Here is a 20,816-nt window from a genome sequence, read left to right as displayed (position 1 = left end):
CAATTCTCACTACTATGTCATCGCCGCCGATCTAAAGGGAAGGACAATGCAAATCATTGACAACTCTTCTGCAGGGAAAAAAGAGGAAGTGTATGGGAAAATCCCGGACATTTTGGTAAGAACTTCTAATCATACGCGTGTAGAATATAGATATAAATGTGCATCTGTTACTGCTGTAAGCATAGGAACTGTGCAACTGTTACGAGGCAAGAGCTTCTATTCATAGGAACTGTGCATCTGTTACTGCTCTTTATGTGCAATATAGATATAAATGTGTTGCTAACCGGTGATATGATAAAAGTTACTAACAGTGTCTATGTATGAAACCAGAAGGACATGCTCGGGTGCTTCCTAGACGATAACAAAGACCATAAAAGGGCGGCTGAAATACTGGAAATGGAACCAAAGAGAATGCAAATGCCTTGGAGGGATGCAACAGAAAGCCCAAACAGTGGAGTATATACAATGAGGCACATGGAATCCTTCATAGGGCAGAAAGCGAAGAGTTGGGAATGTGGGCTGACCAAGGGAGACAAAGCCAAAATAGAAGAATACCGAGCGAAGTACATGAAGAAAATCCTGCTCAGCGAATGCAATGAGCAACACAACAAAAGCCTCCAAAGCTCACCACTGTACGGCAAGGGAGTGTTCACGCAATTTCGCTAAGCAAGTAAAATGTGTGATTGTGCTATTTTTTTGACGACTTTAAAACCCATGACTAAGGACACCAATGAAAGGTTTAACACTTGTAGTATTTTTTTGGCAAGGGACAACTTTTTTTGGGTAAAGTTGTGCGAAATGTAGATGCATTGGTTTTTATGTAACAAGGTATTCTGCTATAAATGCACACTTATTAATTCGTGCTTCAGTGGATTACACCTTTGTGCAATTACATTATATCCGAATGTACGGGTGTGTGCATCGGAGGTTACTAAAGTACTGCACTGCACAATGGCAACAAAAAATAACCCCGTAGACCGCTACAAACATAAAGACACGTGAAGGTAGTGTGCACCCACGTAGAAAAAGAAAATGAACAACGGTAGGGGTGATAGGCACAAGTGTAATAAACCAACTTAAGTTTAAAGTTGTATTGAAATGCATGTTGGCATGACCACCCTTAGTCACAATGATCGGTTAAAGCGAGGGAACCGAACGTGCAAGACAGAGCACAAACCCAGATTTAATGTCAAAGTCCCAATCCTAGACTGTGCGATAGTGTTACGTTAACAAATCGGGTAATAAAAAAAAACACAAAGGGGTATAGTGCAGATGAAATACTGTGCAACATTGATGGGAGCATATGTGCAACTGTGCATAACATTCCAGTGACCGCGTGCAACCACAATGACCGGAACTGTGCAAGTGGGATGTGGCATCATAATGTGGGGAAAAAGAATGAAATAATACCACCGTAAGTCAAAAACAAATAACCCGTAGTCCATTAAATAGATTTTGACACGTTAATATGATGTACACCCACACAGAAACACAACATGCATCACAGTAGGGGGACGTCTTAGCGCTGGTAAGAAGTCAACTTAACATTGTAGTGTTAATAACATGCATGTCGGCATGACACCCCCGAGTTGAAATAATAGGGTACATCGAAGGCGGGTGCAAGACAAGACGCGAAACCGAACTACAAAGGCAAATAAATTGTTGTGCAACCTCAAAGGAAAGATATGTGCAAACATGCATAAATTTCCAGTTACTTTGTGCATCCACAGAATACTATACTGTGCAAGATGGAAGTGGTTACTGAATAAATGAAAACGGAATAAAAGAGTACCACGACCATCCTATCTAAAAAAGGGGAAATATAAAATTAATAAACAGAATAGAAACACAAATCCAATAAAAAAAACCACACCAAATCCATTATTGAAACCCAAATCAAATGCGAAATAAACACAAGTCAGTGACGAAGTAAAAAACAAAGCAACATGTTTAAATTCAAATTTAAACCAAAGAGCAATACGACCCCCTTCATCAAACGTCAACGTTGCGCATCGGGCAGGTACGACTATTATGCCCATACTTTTCACAAGTTTGACATTGGCGTTGTCGACGCCCCGACTTTTCAATAGCTAATTCCCTTGTACTTTTGTAACGTTTGCCACCACCCTTGTTATTAGAGATTGGAGGAGGACGAACATTAACCTGACCATCTGGCGAAGCACCGCAAAACGACTCAAAAAGTTGCTTCTTAGAAGAAGAAGCACGAACGGTAGGACCATTCTCAGCCAATAAAAAAGCATTGAAATCTTTTAGGGCTGCATTCAACTTGGTAACATGCTCAACACTCCGTGAAGCCATGGTCACGCACGAAAAAAATTCTGCCCAAGCTTCACCAATTGCGACATCTACCTCCGAATCGCCACCACGTTGAACACCCAACACCTGTCGCACACAAGCCCCCCTTGTCCAACGTGCGATCACATACCGAGAAGGGATAGAAACAACCCTACGATCCTTGAAAACCCAGAAAATATGACGACAAAGTAACCCAACCCGTGAAAACATGTTACACGTACACTCAACACCATCATTACCAGAGTCAAAACTCACGGTGCGTACCGGGCCATCATCATCTTCAACCTCATACCGGGTTACCAGCCCTTCAACATTTGAACGCACAGCACGACACGAAAAAGATCCCGCGATAACCTCGGCTTGCACATCATAAAAAACATTAATAGTGTACACCGCAGCCGCATGCTTCTCAATCAACATCGGAGTCTGGCACAAAGGAAAATGACCCTCACACTCGGCATTTAGTTTGGTCTGCGCCAAACATTGAGCATCAATAGCCCCTTCAAAATTGTTGAACAACTCAGACAAACTAGCATGCTGGTTTGTGCAACTACCAAACACACTATTCGCAGCTTCGGACCTCGATGTCGTGCGAAGCAATCAACCCATGAAAATATCATTAAAATACGCAGGGATCCAATACGATCTCAGATCATACATAAGACGAAACCATCGGTGGTCAACAAGGCTATACTTTTTCATAACGTCCTGCCAACCCCGCTCAAACTCCTCCACAGACGACGTCTCACACCAAACAACATCATTCAACGCGCGCCGAAACTCTTCATCTTTAGATAGAACATTACCAACCTTCTCGCCAACCTTTGACATAATATGCCACATACAAAACCTGTGCCGCGTAGTATCAAACACCTGAGGGACTGCAACCCGCATCGAAGGATCTTGATCAGTGATAGTGCAACTAGGCACACAACCCATTGCACTTTTAAATTGCTGGAGAAGCCACACGTAAGAGTCCACATCTTCACGGGAAATCAACCCCATTGCAAATGTGACACATCTCTTGTGATTATCAACACCAGTAAACGGGACCAACACCATACCATACCTGCAATACATAACACCAAACCAACGAAAAAAAAAAAACCCATGGTTTTTAGCAAACTGCTTGCACAAATACATAACAATAAACTGCACATACCAGTAATAGAAAAAAAAAAAAAACAACAAGAAAGTTTTTTTTTAAGAACACGTGGCTTACCTATTAGTCCCATAAGTTGCATCAAACGACACCACCTCTCCAAAAGCTGAAAAATTTTCCTTCGCAATAGGGTCAGTCCAAAAAGCCCTACATAACTGATCCTGAGAATCAACATCATATCTAAAGACATAATCCGGGCAATCATCTACCTTCTTAGCATATTTTTTCACAACAATATGAGCATCTGACGTTCCAATAAATGCCATTAAATCACGCTTCAAATTTTTAAAATCGACACATGTCGCACCAACATTTGAATACGACCCAGCAAACTCCCTAGCCAAACGAAACGACCTATTTGGCCCAACGTTGGCCCTAGCACACTTAAGCACAAAAATCTGATGTTGCACATCCATGGAACGATTACCCCGCAAGAAAGGCTTAGCCACATCCGAGCACAAACAATGATTATGCCGTAGCTCAATAAAATGAACCACAAAAACCCCATCGTCACCCATCTTCAACACCAACCTCGCTCTGCACCCCACCCTATTTGAAACACGCCGGCGCTTCGGAGCCACAGGTGCTTGATCCAACGCAGCATCCACAACAACAGAGCCCTGCACCGCCTGCTTGAACCCCTCACGCGAACAAACCAACAAGTCTTTCACAGCAACACCCTGCCTATTCCTACGCAACGAACTTCAACGTACATCAAAACCAACGAGCGACGCATACTGACGATAAAAATCAATACCGTGAGCGAGAGAAGGAAAAGTCTGCCCCTGAAAAGGCCTAACCGCCGCATCACACGAAGGCGTCCAAAACTTAGTCCCATCGGGGGACACGTCCATAACACACCCGTGCTGCGATTCCGACCGTGCTGCACAAACATCAAACAGAAATATACACACAAACACAAAACCGGTCAAAATAAAACGGCATATGCATATCATTCCAAAAAAAAAAAAAAAACAAGCTGCTTGCACATATCAACTAACACAAAATGCACTTTACGAAGAAAACCCCTACCCCCTACAAACCAAAACCCTTCAAAACCAATATAAAATGCAAATGCCATGTACACCGGAATGCACAGAACTAACAACATAATATACTAACAGCGAACCAAATCCAGAAACACACAAGCAATGTTGTCATCCCACCACCGAAATCCATAAATTAGCAGACAATCTATAACGAAATGCAACAACCATTTACACCGAAAAACACAAACTACCACGACAACATCCTACAATCGAACACAAACCCAGCACACATAAGCCATAATGTCATACAAATACCGAAAAGCATAATTTACCAAAACAAATTAAAACGAAAAACATAAGGCAATTGCAGTTATTAAAAAATGAAAATAACAAATACAACTACGACATAAAACCAGACCAACTACCCAATCAATAATCCAAGACCCCAGACTTATATATAAAAATTAAAACTAGATAACCAACATCAAACCACGGCACCTAGAACGCATGTCATACAAATAGACACATACTTATACACAAACCAACCACTACCCGATGCTCAGAAAAAATATACAAGAAACAAACGGAAAAACTAACCTGGAGAATCCATACGCCTTCACGCAGAGAAAGACAAAAAAATTGAAAAACTATGAAACGATGAAAGGAAAAATCACAAGCACTACAAACTGTATAAAGTGGATTACTACATCAGAATATAAACGCTAAAAATCTTTATTTACCATGTATAACACTCCTAAAAATGAGAAACTCACCCGACAAAGACACCAAATAAATAGGAAAGAAAAATACAAATACAAAAATGTCCTTACACACTCACGCGGAAACAGAAAAAAAAATGACAAAATAAAAACCCAAATCAACAACAACGATAGATCACCACATAATCAACGGCCAGATTTTGACCTTAGACCTCATGTGGGAACATGACCTCATATGATCCTCTATATATATATATATATATATATATATATATATATATATATATATATATATATATATATAATATGTACTAAAATCCCAAATAGGCGCATACATAACCACGAGAGTGCTTCCTTACACATACAAAATAGTCAAATGGATTATGGACTTATGGTATTGTTTTTGTATGTGTTTGATATGAATTTATTATGATATGTATTTTATTAGGCCCCGCCTAGGCGCTAGGCGCTACTCTACCGCCCGACTAGCGCCTATTATATATATATATATATATATATATATATATATATATATATATATTATATATAAGATAATATATATACCACCCGACTTATTATGATATGTATTTTATTAGGCCCCGCCTAGGCGCTAGGCGCTACTCTACCGCCCGACTAGCGCCTAGCGCCTATTATATATATATATATTAGTACATATTATATATAAGATGTACTAAAATCCCAAATAGTCAAATGGATTATGGACTTATGGTATTATTTTTGTATGTGTTTGATATGAATTTATTATGATATGTATTTTATTTTAATTGAATTTATTATTTTAGGAGTTATTTTTAGGATTTTCAATTTTAGGGTTAAAAATTTCGGTTAATCGGTAAACCGAAAAAAAGTTCAGTTAATTCGGTAGAGCAAACTTCGGTTCGGTTAAGGCAAAAATAATTTCGATTAATTCGGTTCGGTTAAAACCGGTTAACCGAATGAACACCCCTAGTGCTCACTTCTCCAGGGACGGAGCCAGAAATTCGGTTGAGGGGGGGCGAAACAGTACAGACCGATTCAGAAATTTTTTTTCTAGAAAAGGCGAAACATTAAAACAAAAGAGATAATTTAAAAATAAATAAATAAACTACCTAAGAAATATAATTGTAAATATTGTTGGATATGGACGAAAAATAAAACACATCGAAACTTTATAAAAATATTCATAACAAAATATGAAACATAATTAATAAAATAATTTGAATAGAAAACACATTATAAATTACACATCTTATTATAGAGTGTGTGTAATATTAAAAAAGCTATTAAAAAAGAATTGTAAAACTATGTTGATGTTAAGATTAGAACCCTTAACCTCATTATTACCAAAGTTGAGCTCTACCATCTACTCTAACTCACTTTTTGTTAATATTTTATAATTTTTTTATACTAATACTAAAACATGTACTATATATACATATATACATACAAATACTATGTATGGGGTGGGGGTGGAGTGAGTGGGGGCAGCCGCCCCCCTGCCCCCCTCTCCCTCCGTCCCTGCACTTCTCGTTCCTAAGCTATAATTGACGTTGTAAATTTCGTTCTATTTCTAACAAAACATTAAGAATGAAATTTACAACATAAATTATAACTTCGGGATGAGAAATGAGCATGACCTATTAAAAAAAGATAAAAAAGAAATTACAACGTCAATTATAACTTAAAGACGAGAATTGAGCACAACCAATAATTGAGGGTGTCGTTGTAGTAACGTAACAACCAATAATTGAGGGTGTCGTTGTAGTAACGTAACATACATTGACATCATGTTTGCGCATGCATGACGGCAGTAATGCATGCATATATGTTTATCGATCGGTAGGTGTGTGGGGAATCTCATGGGAGAAGAATGACAAAATGCTAGCTAGTTAACAGCTTATTCAATTCGCACATTAATTAATTAGGTTTATGGTTTTTCTTTCAATGCTGAGAATAGATATATGTTCATTAATGATAGCAAGAGGAGCCCGCAGGACTAAAAAATAAATGGGGACAACTTTAATTTGTGCTTAATTCTCACTACGGGTGGGCACTTCGGTTCGATTTATCCGAATCGAAAACTGAACCAAACCAAACCGATTCGATCCGAACCGAATTAGTAATAGAAAATCGAATGATTCGGGATTTTGTAACCCGAATGGTTTAGTACCGAACCAAACGCTATATAATTTTTTTAATAAATAATAATAATAATAATAATAATAATAATAATAATAATAATAATAATAATAATAATAATAATAATAATAATAATAATAATAAAAGAAGTAAATCCAAGTTCCTTGATGCTTGCTCCGCCGTTCAGTTCTCATTCTTACTGGTACCGAACCTTGAATTTTTTATTTGATTTCTTTATAGCTTGTTTTCTACATTGCACTTTTGTTGTTTGTCGCAATTGTTCTTTACCTCACAATTATATCTAACTTAAGTTATATTTACAATATTCAGTATTTTCCTTAGTTTCATGTTTTTCTATAAATTTAATGTGCTTTACAGTCATTCTAATTTTGATTTCAAGTGCATTATAATTATTTTACCTCACAATTATATCTAACTTGAGTTATATTTACAATATTCAGTATTTTTCTTAGTTTCATGTTTTTCTATAAATTTAATGTGCTTTACAGTCATTCTAATTTTGATTTCCAGTGCATTATAATTATTTTCTAGTACTGGAATATATTTCGAGTGCACCAGGAATGACAGATTGTGTCCAAAAATTAACTATATAGTAATTAACACTTGTTCTTTTAATATCAACTATATAGATAGATGATTATTCATCATATCAATAAAAATATTCCAACTGAATATTTTTATTTGATGTTTCATGTTTGTACTCTTTAAACATTGGATTTGAAGTTTGAACTACGTGATTCATGTTTGTAATGTTTTTTTTTTTTTTGAAAAAAGGTTCATCTTATTTATAAACAAAACGGGAACCGAACAGAGTCTTGTCAAGGCCCAAAAGTGACCAAGGCACAAGAAAAGAAAGGACAAGGCCCAAAAGTGACCAAGTCAACAAATAAAACAAGAAGGACAAAGCCCAAAAGTGGCCAAGTCTACAAATAAAGCAAGAAGGCCTAAAGGCAAACAAGTAAAGGAGAAACTCTAAACTACAAAGTGGGCCCAACACCCATACTGCAAACAACCTGGTACTGAGTGAAAGCTAGACAATTCCCGGGCGTCATGCCCTACACTAATGTTTGAACTTTGAACTTTGGATTCTAATTTCTAAGTATGTGATGTTTTGGTAATCAGATTGCTATTAGTATGTGATGTTAGTATTTACTATTTAGTAGTATGTTTAAACTTTGAATTATTATTTTGTTATATAACGTTTATATTTTAGATGTGGATTATGTGAATAGGTATTGTTTGGTAGTATGTTTGGAAAATTATGAAATGTTGAAATTTGATGATAGTAATTCTTGTAAAGTCTTAAACCGAACCGAATTAAATCCGAACCGAAACCAAACCGATTGAAACCGAACCGAACTATAATGTTAAACCGAATGGTTCAACTTTTCTAAAACCGAAAAACCGAAACCGAAACCGAAACAAAAAAAAACCGAACCGAAGACCGAAGTGCCCAGCCCTAATTCTCACATCATACATCTAACGAACATATCCCTTTGTGATTAATTAACAAAAAAAGAAAAGTACATACTAAGTAAATTAAAATAATAGGGCAGCTTCCAAACATTATCTACTATATATATATATATATACACTAATAAGAGCCCAAGAGAGTTAGGCCTATAATGGGTAGAAAAAATGGCGGTTAAATTTTTTAATCAAATGAATGGCTCAGATTGATCAAATTTTAATTTTTCCTTAAGATTTCCTAATTTACCCTTAATGAATATGATTATCCGTTAACTTTTCCGTTAACTTCTGTTAGTTCACCGTTAACTTACTCATTGATTTCAATAAGAAAAGTGTTAGGTTCGAACCTCATCCCAATCAAAGTTGGCATAATTAGTACTCTATTTTACTCTTATTAAATTAAAATAATAATTTAGTAGCTACAACAATAAATAATACATATGCATTTCTTTAATTTAGAATTATGTGTCTACAATGTCTTTATTCAAAAAAAAAATTATTCATTATCAATAAATTAAATAAGAGAAATAATTTCATTAGTTATATTGTATTTATTTTTCTCCAATAGAAAAATTCTTTACATACAAATTCATTAATTGATTATATTCGCTACATTGTCCCTACAATGTATTTATTAAAAAAAATTTATTCATTATCAATAAATTAATTAAGAGAAATAATTTATTTTCAAAAAAAAAAAATTAAGAGAAATAATTTTATTAGTTATATTGTCTTTATATTTCTCCAATGAAAAAATTCTTTACATTCAAATTCATCAATTGATTATATTCACTACATTGTCTATTTTTTTGTGCACTATTTTTTAATTAAATATCAAAGTTATAATACAAAATAATGCTATATATTTGTTTACCAAGTATTTTATTAATACCATGAAAAAAATAAAAAAAAATATAATTAATAAAACCAATCATATTAACTACTTGAGAGATTTGTTGACAAAGAGAGTATTCAAATCACACAAAAAATTGAAGTGTGAACTACCTCGCAATATCCTTGTTTCACAATCCGCAGTTAGCGGTTAGCGGATTATATTAGCGAATTTGACCAGCGAATTATATCAACGATTGGGTAAAAAGATATTTGAAAAAATTAGCTGTTTAGATTAACATGTAAAATGATATAACGGTATACATATATTTAATAATAATAATAATAATAATAATAATAATAATAATAATAATAATAATAATAGTAATAATAAAAAAATAATAATAATAATAGTTTAAAAAAATTAAAAAATAAAAAATATAATTAAGCCAATCATATTAACTACTTGGGGATTTATTGACAAAAAGAGTATTCAAATCACACAACAAATTGAAGTGAGAAACTATCTCGCAATATCCTTGTTTGACAATAAACAATTAGCTCTTCAATATTAGTATATATTTAATATTTTCTGTCCTAATATTTATTTGCTCTCCCTTATGTCCTGTATTTGGTTTCAACCATACTTATACAATTATTTTATTGACAATTATAATCAATCTTGACTATATTATCTTGCATTTGTAAACTTAGAATTGCCTATTTAAATACGCAAATTTAACATTTAATTATCTATGCATTAACAATTCAAATATAATCTTGTCTTGATATACTTTAAATTACTTGTTAAAAAAAAAACATTGGGCATTATTCCAATCGCGCAATGCGTGTAAAAAAAACTAGTATTAGATACCAGACATAATAGCACGGCCAGAACTAGCAAATTTAATTTCCATTCACTTTGATACCAGCTAGCAGGATGCATCACACCACATGTCGACATGGTACTTAGCATATTTACATATTTTGACTTTGTATTAATACAAACAAATTATGCCATTTAAAAGATCTTAATTTTTTTTTTTTTTTTTTGAATTTTACTGACTCTATTACATTGTAGTATCTGTTCAAACATATTTTCTCAACTTAATGAAGCACACAGAGATCTCTTTGTAGACTCGGTCTCATGACCTCCCATATGGAAGAGGTTACTACATACCATTTGAGTAAAGGTGATGGGCTTAAAAGATCTTATTAAGATGATTAAAAGAAGACTAATATTGAATCTAGAATGAATTAAAAGTTAAGGTACAATATCTCCAAAAAAAACTTAAAAGTACAATAAAACATAACTTCAAAGTATTTAATAACCTCCAAGGTCACCTCCATTTTCCATATTATCAAAATATTGATTAAATTGAGTACTTGATTCAACGTACTCCTCCACATATGATCGTTCGTTAGTTCAATTTGCAGCAATTCTTAGTAGATCATTTCTAATAGACTCACATACAGTTGGGTTATTGATGGAGTCTAAATCTATGCGTAAGAATTTGTTTTCTTCTCGTCACTCTACCAACTCTATTTTCTTTGTTATAGTTTAAGCTTTTAACAACCAAAACTAATAATTTGTTGAATTGTCAATGTCATTGTAGGTCATAACAACTACTTTGTGTAACAAAGAGATAGAATTAGAAGAATAGATGTGTCTACTTTACAAAAAGTAACACCCACATTTTGAATTTTGGCTTATGGTGGAAACAGATGCAATAGATGAACACATTCAAATTAGAGAATCAACTGCAATTGAGTGTTTAAAAAGTTTTGTTGGGCAATTATATTGTAGAGATCTTTAGGCAGTGCTATCTAGAGTATTAGATGCAAATAATGTTTTAAGGTTGCTTCAAATTAACTGAGATGTGATTTTTCAGAGATGCTTGGGAATTTAGATTGTATGCATTGGACTTGAAAAAATTGTCCAATAGCTTGGGCAGAACAATATTCTAGGCATAGTCGAGAACCAACTATTATTCTTGAAGTTGTAGCTGATTATGATTTGTGAATTTGGCATGCACATTTTGGTTTACTCGGGTCGAATAATGACATTGATGTGTTGGAGGCATCTCATGTGTAGTGTATGATTAAATTAACATTTAATGTAGAATTTAGTGTAAGAATATACTTGGAATATACCTTTTGGTGTAAAATTTAGTGTAAATGTGTTAGAGATTTAAAAAAAAAAAAAATCGGTGTAAACATATACTAAAAATATTAGATTTTGTGTAAATTTTGGTGTTTTAGAATGAAAATTATATTGTCTAAATTTCACCCACTTTGGTCGTCAGAAATTTGTTTGAAACTGCGTACTTACCACAGTTTACAATCACATATATGCGACCACATATTTGCATCCTTAGAAAATTATTAAAAATCACCAAGACAGCAATATTTTACATTAAAACAATCAGGAAGAGAATGGCCATAGATAAAGTCAAAAATATAAATAGCAAGTTTATATTGTCATTATAATGTGGTAAAAAATTGTCATAAAAACGTTAATTCCATAATTTTCATCACATCAATAATGTAATTATAGTCGTCAACCATAATTACTACTAAGAGTTAATACCCAAAATCGTCCTCGACTATAGTGGTTTTTCTCAATTTCGTCCTAAACGACTTTGGTGACCTGATATCATCCCAGACTTTTGTGTTTCGCTCAATTTAGTCCTCCATTTGTTATTCCGTCAAATTGGTGTTAAATAAAGGGACAATTCAGTAATGTCAATATTGATCTCTCTTTACTTTCAACTTGTGGAGTGCGAAATTCCTCTTTCTTGTAAGAATTACACCCAGAATTACTCCCGGACCTGCAAATCAAATTTTATATTCGCAGTTTTAGGAGTAATTCTGGGAGTAATTCGTAAAAAAAAAAGGATTTCGCAGTTCACATGTCTATGAGTAAAGAGATGCCAATATTAAAATTACGGAATTGTCTATTTATTTAACACCAAATGGACAGAATAACAAATGAGGGACTAAATTGAGCAAAAACACAAAAGTCTGGGACTAAATTGAGCGAAACACAAAAGTCTAGGACGAAATTAGGTCACCAAAGTCGTTTAGGACGAAATTGAGAAAAACCACTATAGTCGAGGACGATTTTGGGTATTAACTCTTACTACTAATGCAGAAGATAAAGTGTTAGAAAATAATATATTTCGTGCGTGCCTCAAATCCACTACAGTCCACGCCCCATGCAGCATTGAGGAGTTTCTTACACGTTCGCCGCAACTGCCGCATCACTCCCATCTTCATGCGTTATTTCTTGCATTTCATGTGCTTTTCTCTCCCTTTGCTTTAGAATAAATAGTTTTGATGTTTTGCTTTGTATTCACACATCAATTCATTGAATTCTTCGTTCTTTGTCTTCTTTCACGTAGACATACATATATATCTGTTTTCCTTATTCTCTTTTTAGAGATTAACATATATATATTTTAGGGAAAATCAACGATTTGGTCCCTCAATTGTTAGCGAAATATCAATGTAGTCCCTTAATCGCGTAATCATCGATTTAGTCCCTGGAAATAACTGTTTTTAGTTGATTTAGTCCCTCCGACCGTAGTCCGTCCAAAACCCGGCGATAGCTCCGATTTGCCATGGGTAATTTTGTCATTTCGCTTCTTTAGTCTTCTTCTTACCAGTGCTGGTGAAGTTAAGTGTCGCAGCTGAAGTGTCACAACTGAAGTTAACGCAGCATTGGAGCAAAATCCACCAAAATTCACCAAATCCTTCTGGCCGATCCTCCAAGGCGCGTGGCGGCAGGTGCGCGCGCTGAGATTCTCGCGGTCTAGTCCTCTCGTGGGCATGTTCAATGATGGCGGTTCGGAGCTTCCGAGGTTCATCGTCGTCGGCAGGGTGAAATTCGTCGGCAGCCTGGTGGACATCGAAAACTGTCTTGCAGTTGAAATCTACAATTCGTGCTCAGATTCATGGGAGCTCTGTCCGCCATTTCCGCCGGAGTTCAACACGCGGAATTCATCCCAATCCCTATGCTCAGCTTTCTTCAACCAAAAATTCTTCGTCTTAGGGATCCATTCCTGTTTCATCTCATCCTTTAACCTCAAAACCCGCCAATGGAGCGGCGTCCAAATGCTCCGGCCATCGGGGACGCAGTCCGGCTTCCTGATTTCATCCAACGACCGCCTGATCCTGGCAGCTCTCTTCAACTAAAAAGTCTTCGTCTTAGGGATCGATTCCTGTTTCATCTCATCCTTTAACCTCAAAACCCGCCGATGGAGCGACGTCCAAACTCTCTGGCCGCCGGGGGCGCAGTCCGGCTTCCTGATTTCATCCAACAACCGCCTGATCTTGGTAGGGCTCTGCAACTCCCCCGCTGCCAGCGCCACGCCGTCCTCTAACCTCTGGAAGATCGACGAGGAAACCATGGAGTTCAGCGAGATGGCGCCTCGGAGGATTGACCGGAAGGATTTGGTGGATTTTGCGTTAACTTCAGCTGCGACACTTAACCAAAACATCGGCACTAGTAAGAAGAAGACTAAAGAAGCAAAATGACAAAATTACCCATGGTAAATCGGAGCTATCGCCGGGTTTTGGACGGACTACGGTCGGAGGGACTAAATCAACTAAAAACAGTTATTTCCAGGGACTAAATTGATGATTACGCGATTAAGGGACTACATTGATATTTCGCTAACAATTGAGGGACCAAATCGTTGATTTTCCCTATATTTTATATTTTCCTATTCTTAGTAATTATTTTGTCATTTATATAATTTTCTTCATTTACATATTTTTCCTATTATTTAACTTTTATAATTCTCAATTTTCGATTATTCGCTTCCGCATTATTCCGCTATATTCCTAACAAATGGTATCAGAGCGGTTTAATTGAGAATTATTTTCAAAGATGTCGACTGTTACTAAGTTCGATATCGAGAAGTTCGACGGGAAAATTAGCTTCTCTATCTGGAAGGTTCAGATGGAAGTTGTTCTAAAGAGGGAGAAAGCGCTAGCTACGAAGAAGAAGAAACCGGCTACAATGATAGATGAAGATTAGGAAGATTTGGATGGCAAGGCACGTTCAACCATTCTTTTGTGCCTGTCTAAAGAGGTTCTATGTGAGGTAGTAAGTGAGACGACTGCGTCAAATTTATGGTCCAAGCTGGATTCGCTTTACATGACCAAATCTCAAGCGAACACGCTACGCCTGAAGGAGCGTCTGTACACAATCCGTATGACGGAAGGTACTTCTATTAAATCTCACTTGGATGAATTCAATTCTATTTTATTGGGCTTGGAGAATATTGATGTCATAATTGAAGATGAGGATCATGTTGTTTTATTGCTTGTCTCTCTCCCTAAATCATACAAGCATTTCAAAGAAATTATGCTGTATGGTAATAGTAGTGATATCCTTACTTTCGACATTGTTAAGTCAAACCTATTGTCCAAAGAAAAGGTTGACTTTGAAATTAAGTCTGAGGACAAAGGTGAAGGCTTGACCGTAAGGGGTCCTTCACTTGAAAGCAAGAGTAGCAATAAGAAATCTAGATCCAAGTCCAAAGGACGTAATTCCAACAAATCACGTAAGTACTGCAAGAAGCATGGTCACGATGTGACTGAATGCTTCAAGCAGAAAAACAAGCAAGAGAGCGAAAAGAAGTCTGATGAAGCTAGTGTTGTTGAAAGTGATTCTGAAGGCGATGTTATGTTATTTGTTAGCTCCGATTGCAAACGGAGCGAAACCGAGTGGATTCTAGACTCTGGTTGTACATTCCACATGTGTCCTCACAAAGACTGGTTCGTCTATCTAGAACCGGTTGATGGTGAAGTTGTCTTGTTGGGTAATGATACCCAATGCAAGGTTAGTGGAATTGGAAGTGTGCAGATTAAAACTCATGATAACATTGTCAGGACTCTTACCAATGTTCGGTATATTCCTGATTTGAAACACAATCTGATATACTTAGGCACCTTGAAATCTCTGGGGTGTAAGTACATAGCTGAAGGTGGAGTTCTGAAGGTCATAAAAGGCTCTCTTGTTCTCATGAAAGCTTCTTGTTCTGGAAGCTTGTACGTCTTGCATGGTAGTACTGTGACAGTTTCAGTAGCGGTATCCTCATCGATGTCTGATGCGGATCTCACTCAATTATGGCATATTGCGTTTGGGGCATATGAGTGAGAAAGGCATGCATCTCCTGAGCAAGAAATGCCTCCTTGGTGGTTTAGGTACGGGTAAATTACAATTTTGTGAGCATTGTGGTTTTGGGAAACAAAAGAGGGTTAGTTTCTCTACTGCTACACACCGTACCAAATATGTATTAGAATATATACATTCTGATTTATGGGGACCGACTAAATTCCAGTCTATGGGAGGTTGTAGATATTTTATGTCTATTATTGATAACTTTTCTCGTAAAGTCTGGGTCTATTTCTTGAAACACAAAAATAAAGCATTTTCTATTTTCAAAAAGTGGAAAATACTTGTTGAGACTCAGATAGGGAAAAAAGTCAAGAAGCTCAGGACAGACAATGACTTGGAGTTCGGTGAGTCAGATTTCAATGACTTCTGTGCGGCAAATGGAATCGACAGGCACAAGAACTTGCCTGGTAAACCCCAGCAGAATGGTGTTGCCGAACGTTTGAACAGGACTCTGTTGGAGAGAGCTCGTTGTATGCTCTCTAATGTTGGGTTATGGAAACAAAATGTTTTTTGGGCCGAGGCCGTTTCTACTGCTTGCTATTTGGTAAATAGATCTCCACATTCATCCCTTGATTTCAAAATTCCAGAGGAATTTTGGTCAGGTAATCCTATTGATTTCTCTATGTTAAGAGTTTTTGGAGATCCTGCATATGCTTATTCCAATACGGGTAAATTAAACCCTCGAGCTGTTAAATGTATTTTCTTTGGTTATGCTTCTGAGTCAAAAGGGTATCGCCTATGGTCTCTTGATTCTAAGAAAATTATTCTGAGTCGAGATATCACTTTTGACGAAAATGCACTGCTTTCTTCTGAAAAAGTTCTCAGTATAGGTGAGACACATAGTACTGGTGAGAAGGTGGAGTTTGAGTTCAGGCCTATTGATAGTATTACTACCACTGATGGTAATACTAAAGATGATGCATCTACTAGCACCGTACCTCTCGTCGAGCCACAACGAGAGTATTCCATTGCTATGGATCGTCCTAGGAGGACAATTAAAAAACCTGCTAGGTATGCTGGTGATGATGAAACCAACTTGGTTGCTTATGTTCTTTCAGTCACACAGGAGGTTGATGGTGATCCATTTTGTTATTCTGATACTCTTCCTATTGCTAAGTTCAAGCAGTGATTGAGTTTAGTCGACTGTTCCAGTTGTTAATTCCACAATGGATTTGATCCAAGGTAGAGATTGTTAGAAAATAATATATTTCGTACGTGCCTCAAATCCACTACAGTTCACGCCCCATGCAGTATTGAGGAGTTTCTTGCACGTTCGCCGCAACTGCCGCATCACTCCCATCTTCATGCGCCATTTCTTGCATTTCATGCGCTTTTCTCTCCCGTTGCTTTAGAATAAATAGTTTTGATGTTTTGCTTTGTATTCACACATCAATTCATTGAATTCTTCCTTCTTTATCTTCTTTCACGTAGACATACGTATATATTTGTTTTCCTTATTCTCTTTTTAGAGATTAACATATATATATATTTTATATTTTCCCATTCTTAGTAATTATTTTGTCATTTATATAATTTTATTCATTTACATATTTTCCCTATTATTTAACTTTTATAATTCTCAATATTCGATTATTCGCTTCCGCATTATTCTACTATATTCCTAACATAAAGCAAGTTTAGAATATATATATATATATATATATATATATTGGTGAAGGGGAGGGACCAAAAGGTCCCGAAAAGGAAAAACAACTAAGAGATCTTGCTAGTAGCAACGTTCAAGGAGTCGTGCTCGAGGATCCTTCAATTCGCACGCCATAGGGCGGTTGAGTCGGGATAGAAGTACCCTATTGGCTTACTTTGCCCAAATTAGTTAGGAAATCTGCACATTGATTACCTTCGTGAAGCACATGCTGAATTTTGCAGACTTGAAGTTGGGACATAAGGGAGATGCAATCTATGATCAACGTGTTCGCTTCCGGGCGGGTACCTGTTTCATTTTCAAGGGTTTAGACCATCGCTTCGGAATCAGTTTCGGCAATGATTTTGTTGAAACCCCGGTTAATGGCAAGGATCATCAAACCTTCTCTAAAGCCCCAGAGTTCCGCGATGAAATTATTGGTGACACCAATCTTGGTGGTGAACCCAACAAGCCACATACCACGATGGTCACGGAGGACACCAGTTGCACTCGCCATGCCAGAACCTGCTTTCTTCGCCTCGTCTTTGTTGAGCTTGGCGAAGCCCGACTAAGATATACCTCTACTAATTACCAATCAATCTTTACTTATCATCATTTACCTCATCATCATACACCTTCATTCTGTTGTAAAACCTTATTTGGACATTATTCTAGCTTTATATTGATGATATGATTCTTAATACTGCAGGAGTCCTAATTCTGTAAGAGTCCTAAAGGTTATTGTCATAGAGATGTTATATATACCATTGTAATGTTGTACATAGTTTTTTGGCTCCTGGATGATAATAAGAATTACTTTTCTCTTCTTCATTCTTCTTCTTCCTACTATTATTACTCTTTATTATTGTTCTCCACGAGCTAAAGACCTGCAGACAAACCTGCAATTCAACACGTTATCAGCACGCTCAACCCCGGTGAACGGTAAATTTTATGAGTTTTCAATTGTTTTAAATCTGTATATTTGGGTACATGTGTTATGATCGTAATTCGTGTATATGTATTCAATCATCCATATATGTTAATTCGTATGTATATATAATATTAGTGCATCGTATGTTGTAAGTAATTTGTGCATCTTATTCGTGTAATTTCTCCTTCTCGTGGGTTTTTAATTTCCTAAAATTATAATATTGTTTCGTATGGGTTTTTCTTTGTGTTTATTACTGTTCTTCCATGTACATGATTTAATATTAATTTTATGGATGTTTTTAACTATGAATATTATTCGGTTGTCCATCGTTTGTCCAATTGGTTGATATAGTAACTCTTTTATGGGGTTGTTCATTATCTGTTATAATTATGTCTTTAGAAAAGCATGTTCATTAAGAATAAATTTAGAGCCTTTTAGATCTGAATTGATTGCTTACTATGCATGATTTAGAGCCTTTTAGGTGAATTTAGTGTCTTTTAAGGTTAGATTACGCTACTCTTCCGTTGTTACTCCACTCGCTTTTCTTATAAAGATATTAAAAAGCACATAAGTACATAAATATTCATAGTTTACCCTATTCAAAGCCTTATCCGTAGGTGAATCTACACTCTTTAGATCTCTCGAACAATTTACTTCAAAAAATATCTCTCAAACAATTTTACTTCAAATATGAGAACGCATGAATTAGGGAAGTTTCTTGGGGTGGAATACTAGTTCTATGGCCCTGGTTGCTACTAGTCCCCTTGCGACACTACTCTGTCTAAGGAATTGGTATTTAACCAAGCTTCGTCTTGATCAACTTTCCTGGGAGTATACCTAAGGATTGTCTATCATTTTTTGATTTAATCTGTTTGTTAATTAGGATTGACATATTCTCTACATGAGCCTATTTCTTGACTAAGTTGATCCACAAATCAATTGGGCATATTATTTTTCTTCTCTCTCAACTTGTGTGTGGGCCAATTTTGGAATAACAAAATATTCCTAATATTTTTGTAGATTATGGCTGCACTAACCAAGCGTGAATTTACGGAACTGGCCTTAGACGGGAGTAACTATTTAACTTGGGCTCTTGATGTTGAGATCTATCTCGCATCAACTGAGCTACAAGATACTATTATTGCTGATTCCACAAGTAATGCGGCCCAGAAGGCCAAAGCACTCATCTTCCTCCGTCACCATCTTAATCATGATCTTAAGAATGAATATCATATCGAAAAGGACCCCTACATTTTATGAAAATCCCTCAAGGACCGTTTTGATCAACAAATATCACTTGTCCTCCCTCAGGCACAATATGACTGGCTGAATTTGAGGTTCCAAGACTATAAGTCTGTCTCTGAATAAAATTCAGCATTACATAAAATTGTGTCACAACTCACAACTCAAGCTCTGTAAATAAGAAGTTTCTGACAAAGACTTGATCGAAAAGACTTTATCCACATTTCATGCTAGTAACCTTGTACTCCAGTAGCAGTTCAGGGCCAAAAACTATACCCAACATGTTGAGCTGATCTCCGCCCTCCTAGTAGCTGAGTAGCATAACCTGTTGTTAATGCGAAACCATAATGCACGCCCTGTTGGCTCTGCATCAGTGCTTGAAGCACACCATGTTGCCAAGTTGAGCAACACTATGGGGAACCAAGATAGAGGACGAGGAAGAGGTCGTGGAAGGGGTCCAAGTCGTGGAAGAAGACATGGAAGCAACAAGAATCATAACTCCCGCAACAAGCAAAGGCAGCCGAAAAATCAAGAACAACCAAGCTCATCCAACAATCATTTCGTGCAGCAGCAAGCCTGCTATAGATGTGGGTGCACAGGACACTGGTCCCGTACATGTCGCACCCCAAAGCACTTGGTTGAGGCATATCAGCAAATAATTAAGAGGGACAAAATGCGGCCTAAAGATGAGTCCCACCATGTTGCGTTACCAGAAACAAACACACTTGTTAATGCTGATGATGATGACCTCATGAAGTATGAGCTTGAAGATTATGGAGATCAAGAATGATCTTTCTTTTCTTTCTATCCTCGTTTTTATGTAATAATTGTGAATTGGCCACGACAGTTTCTTTCATACTTTTAAGTGCATGTGTGCATTTTGAACAAATATTCTATGCTCTTTAAATAAATCTTCTTATGAATATAATATACATCCCTCATTTTCTTGATTACTCGTTTCTCTATAGAGATATGGGGGATGTTTCTGCTTTATGCTTGGTAGATAGTGTAACCACGCACACTGTCTTGACAGACAGAAAATTCTTATTGTGGGCTCTGGAAGAGTTTCACTTATTCTTCTTAACGGAACAAAGTTAATAATCGAAACTGACATCCGATATCCTCAATAAAAAAGAACCTTACGTAGTTTCATGGATATTCGGT

The 20,816-nt window shown here is 36.3% G+C and overlaps 2 protein-coding genes across 2 annotated transcripts; one reads left to right on the top strand and one right to left on the bottom strand.

Moving 5' to 3' along the window:
• Nucleotides 1–1,992: 1,992 nt before the first annotated feature.
• On the bottom strand, nucleotides 1,993–13,558 carry LOC109147797 (protein FAR1-RELATED SEQUENCE 9-like). Its single transcript, XM_019295453.1, has 6 exons — nucleotides 13,313–13,558; nucleotides 4,601–4,730; nucleotides 4,217–4,361; nucleotides 3,539–4,162; nucleotides 2,922–3,385; nucleotides 1,993–2,816 (listed from the first exon to the last, which is right to left on the bottom strand). The coding sequence occupies exons 1-6, from the start codon at nucleotides 13,556–13,558 to the stop codon at nucleotides 1,993–1,995; spliced, it is 2,433 nt and encodes an 810-aa protein (XP_019150998.1).
• A 6,428-nt stretch (nucleotides 13,559–19,986) lies between these two features.
• LOC109147796 lies at nucleotides 19,987–20,442 on the top strand. The gene has a single exon (XM_019295452.1). The coding sequence runs from the start codon at nucleotides 19,987–19,989 to the stop codon at nucleotides 20,440–20,442; it is 456 nt and encodes a 151-aa protein (XP_019150997.1).
• The last annotated feature ends 374 nt before the right edge of the window (nucleotides 20,443–20,816 follow it).

This window comes from Ipomoea nil, unplaced genomic scaffold (genome assembly GCF_001879475.1).
Source record: "Ipomoea nil cultivar Tokyo-kokei standard unplaced genomic scaffold, Asagao_1.1 scaffold2036, whole genome shotgun sequence".
Lineage (NCBI taxonomy): Eukaryota > Viridiplantae > Streptophyta > Magnoliopsida > Solanales > Convolvulaceae > Ipomoea > Ipomoea nil.
The sequence above is the reverse complement of the archived record's forward strand: the minus strand, read 5'-3'. Positions and strand labels throughout refer to the sequence as shown.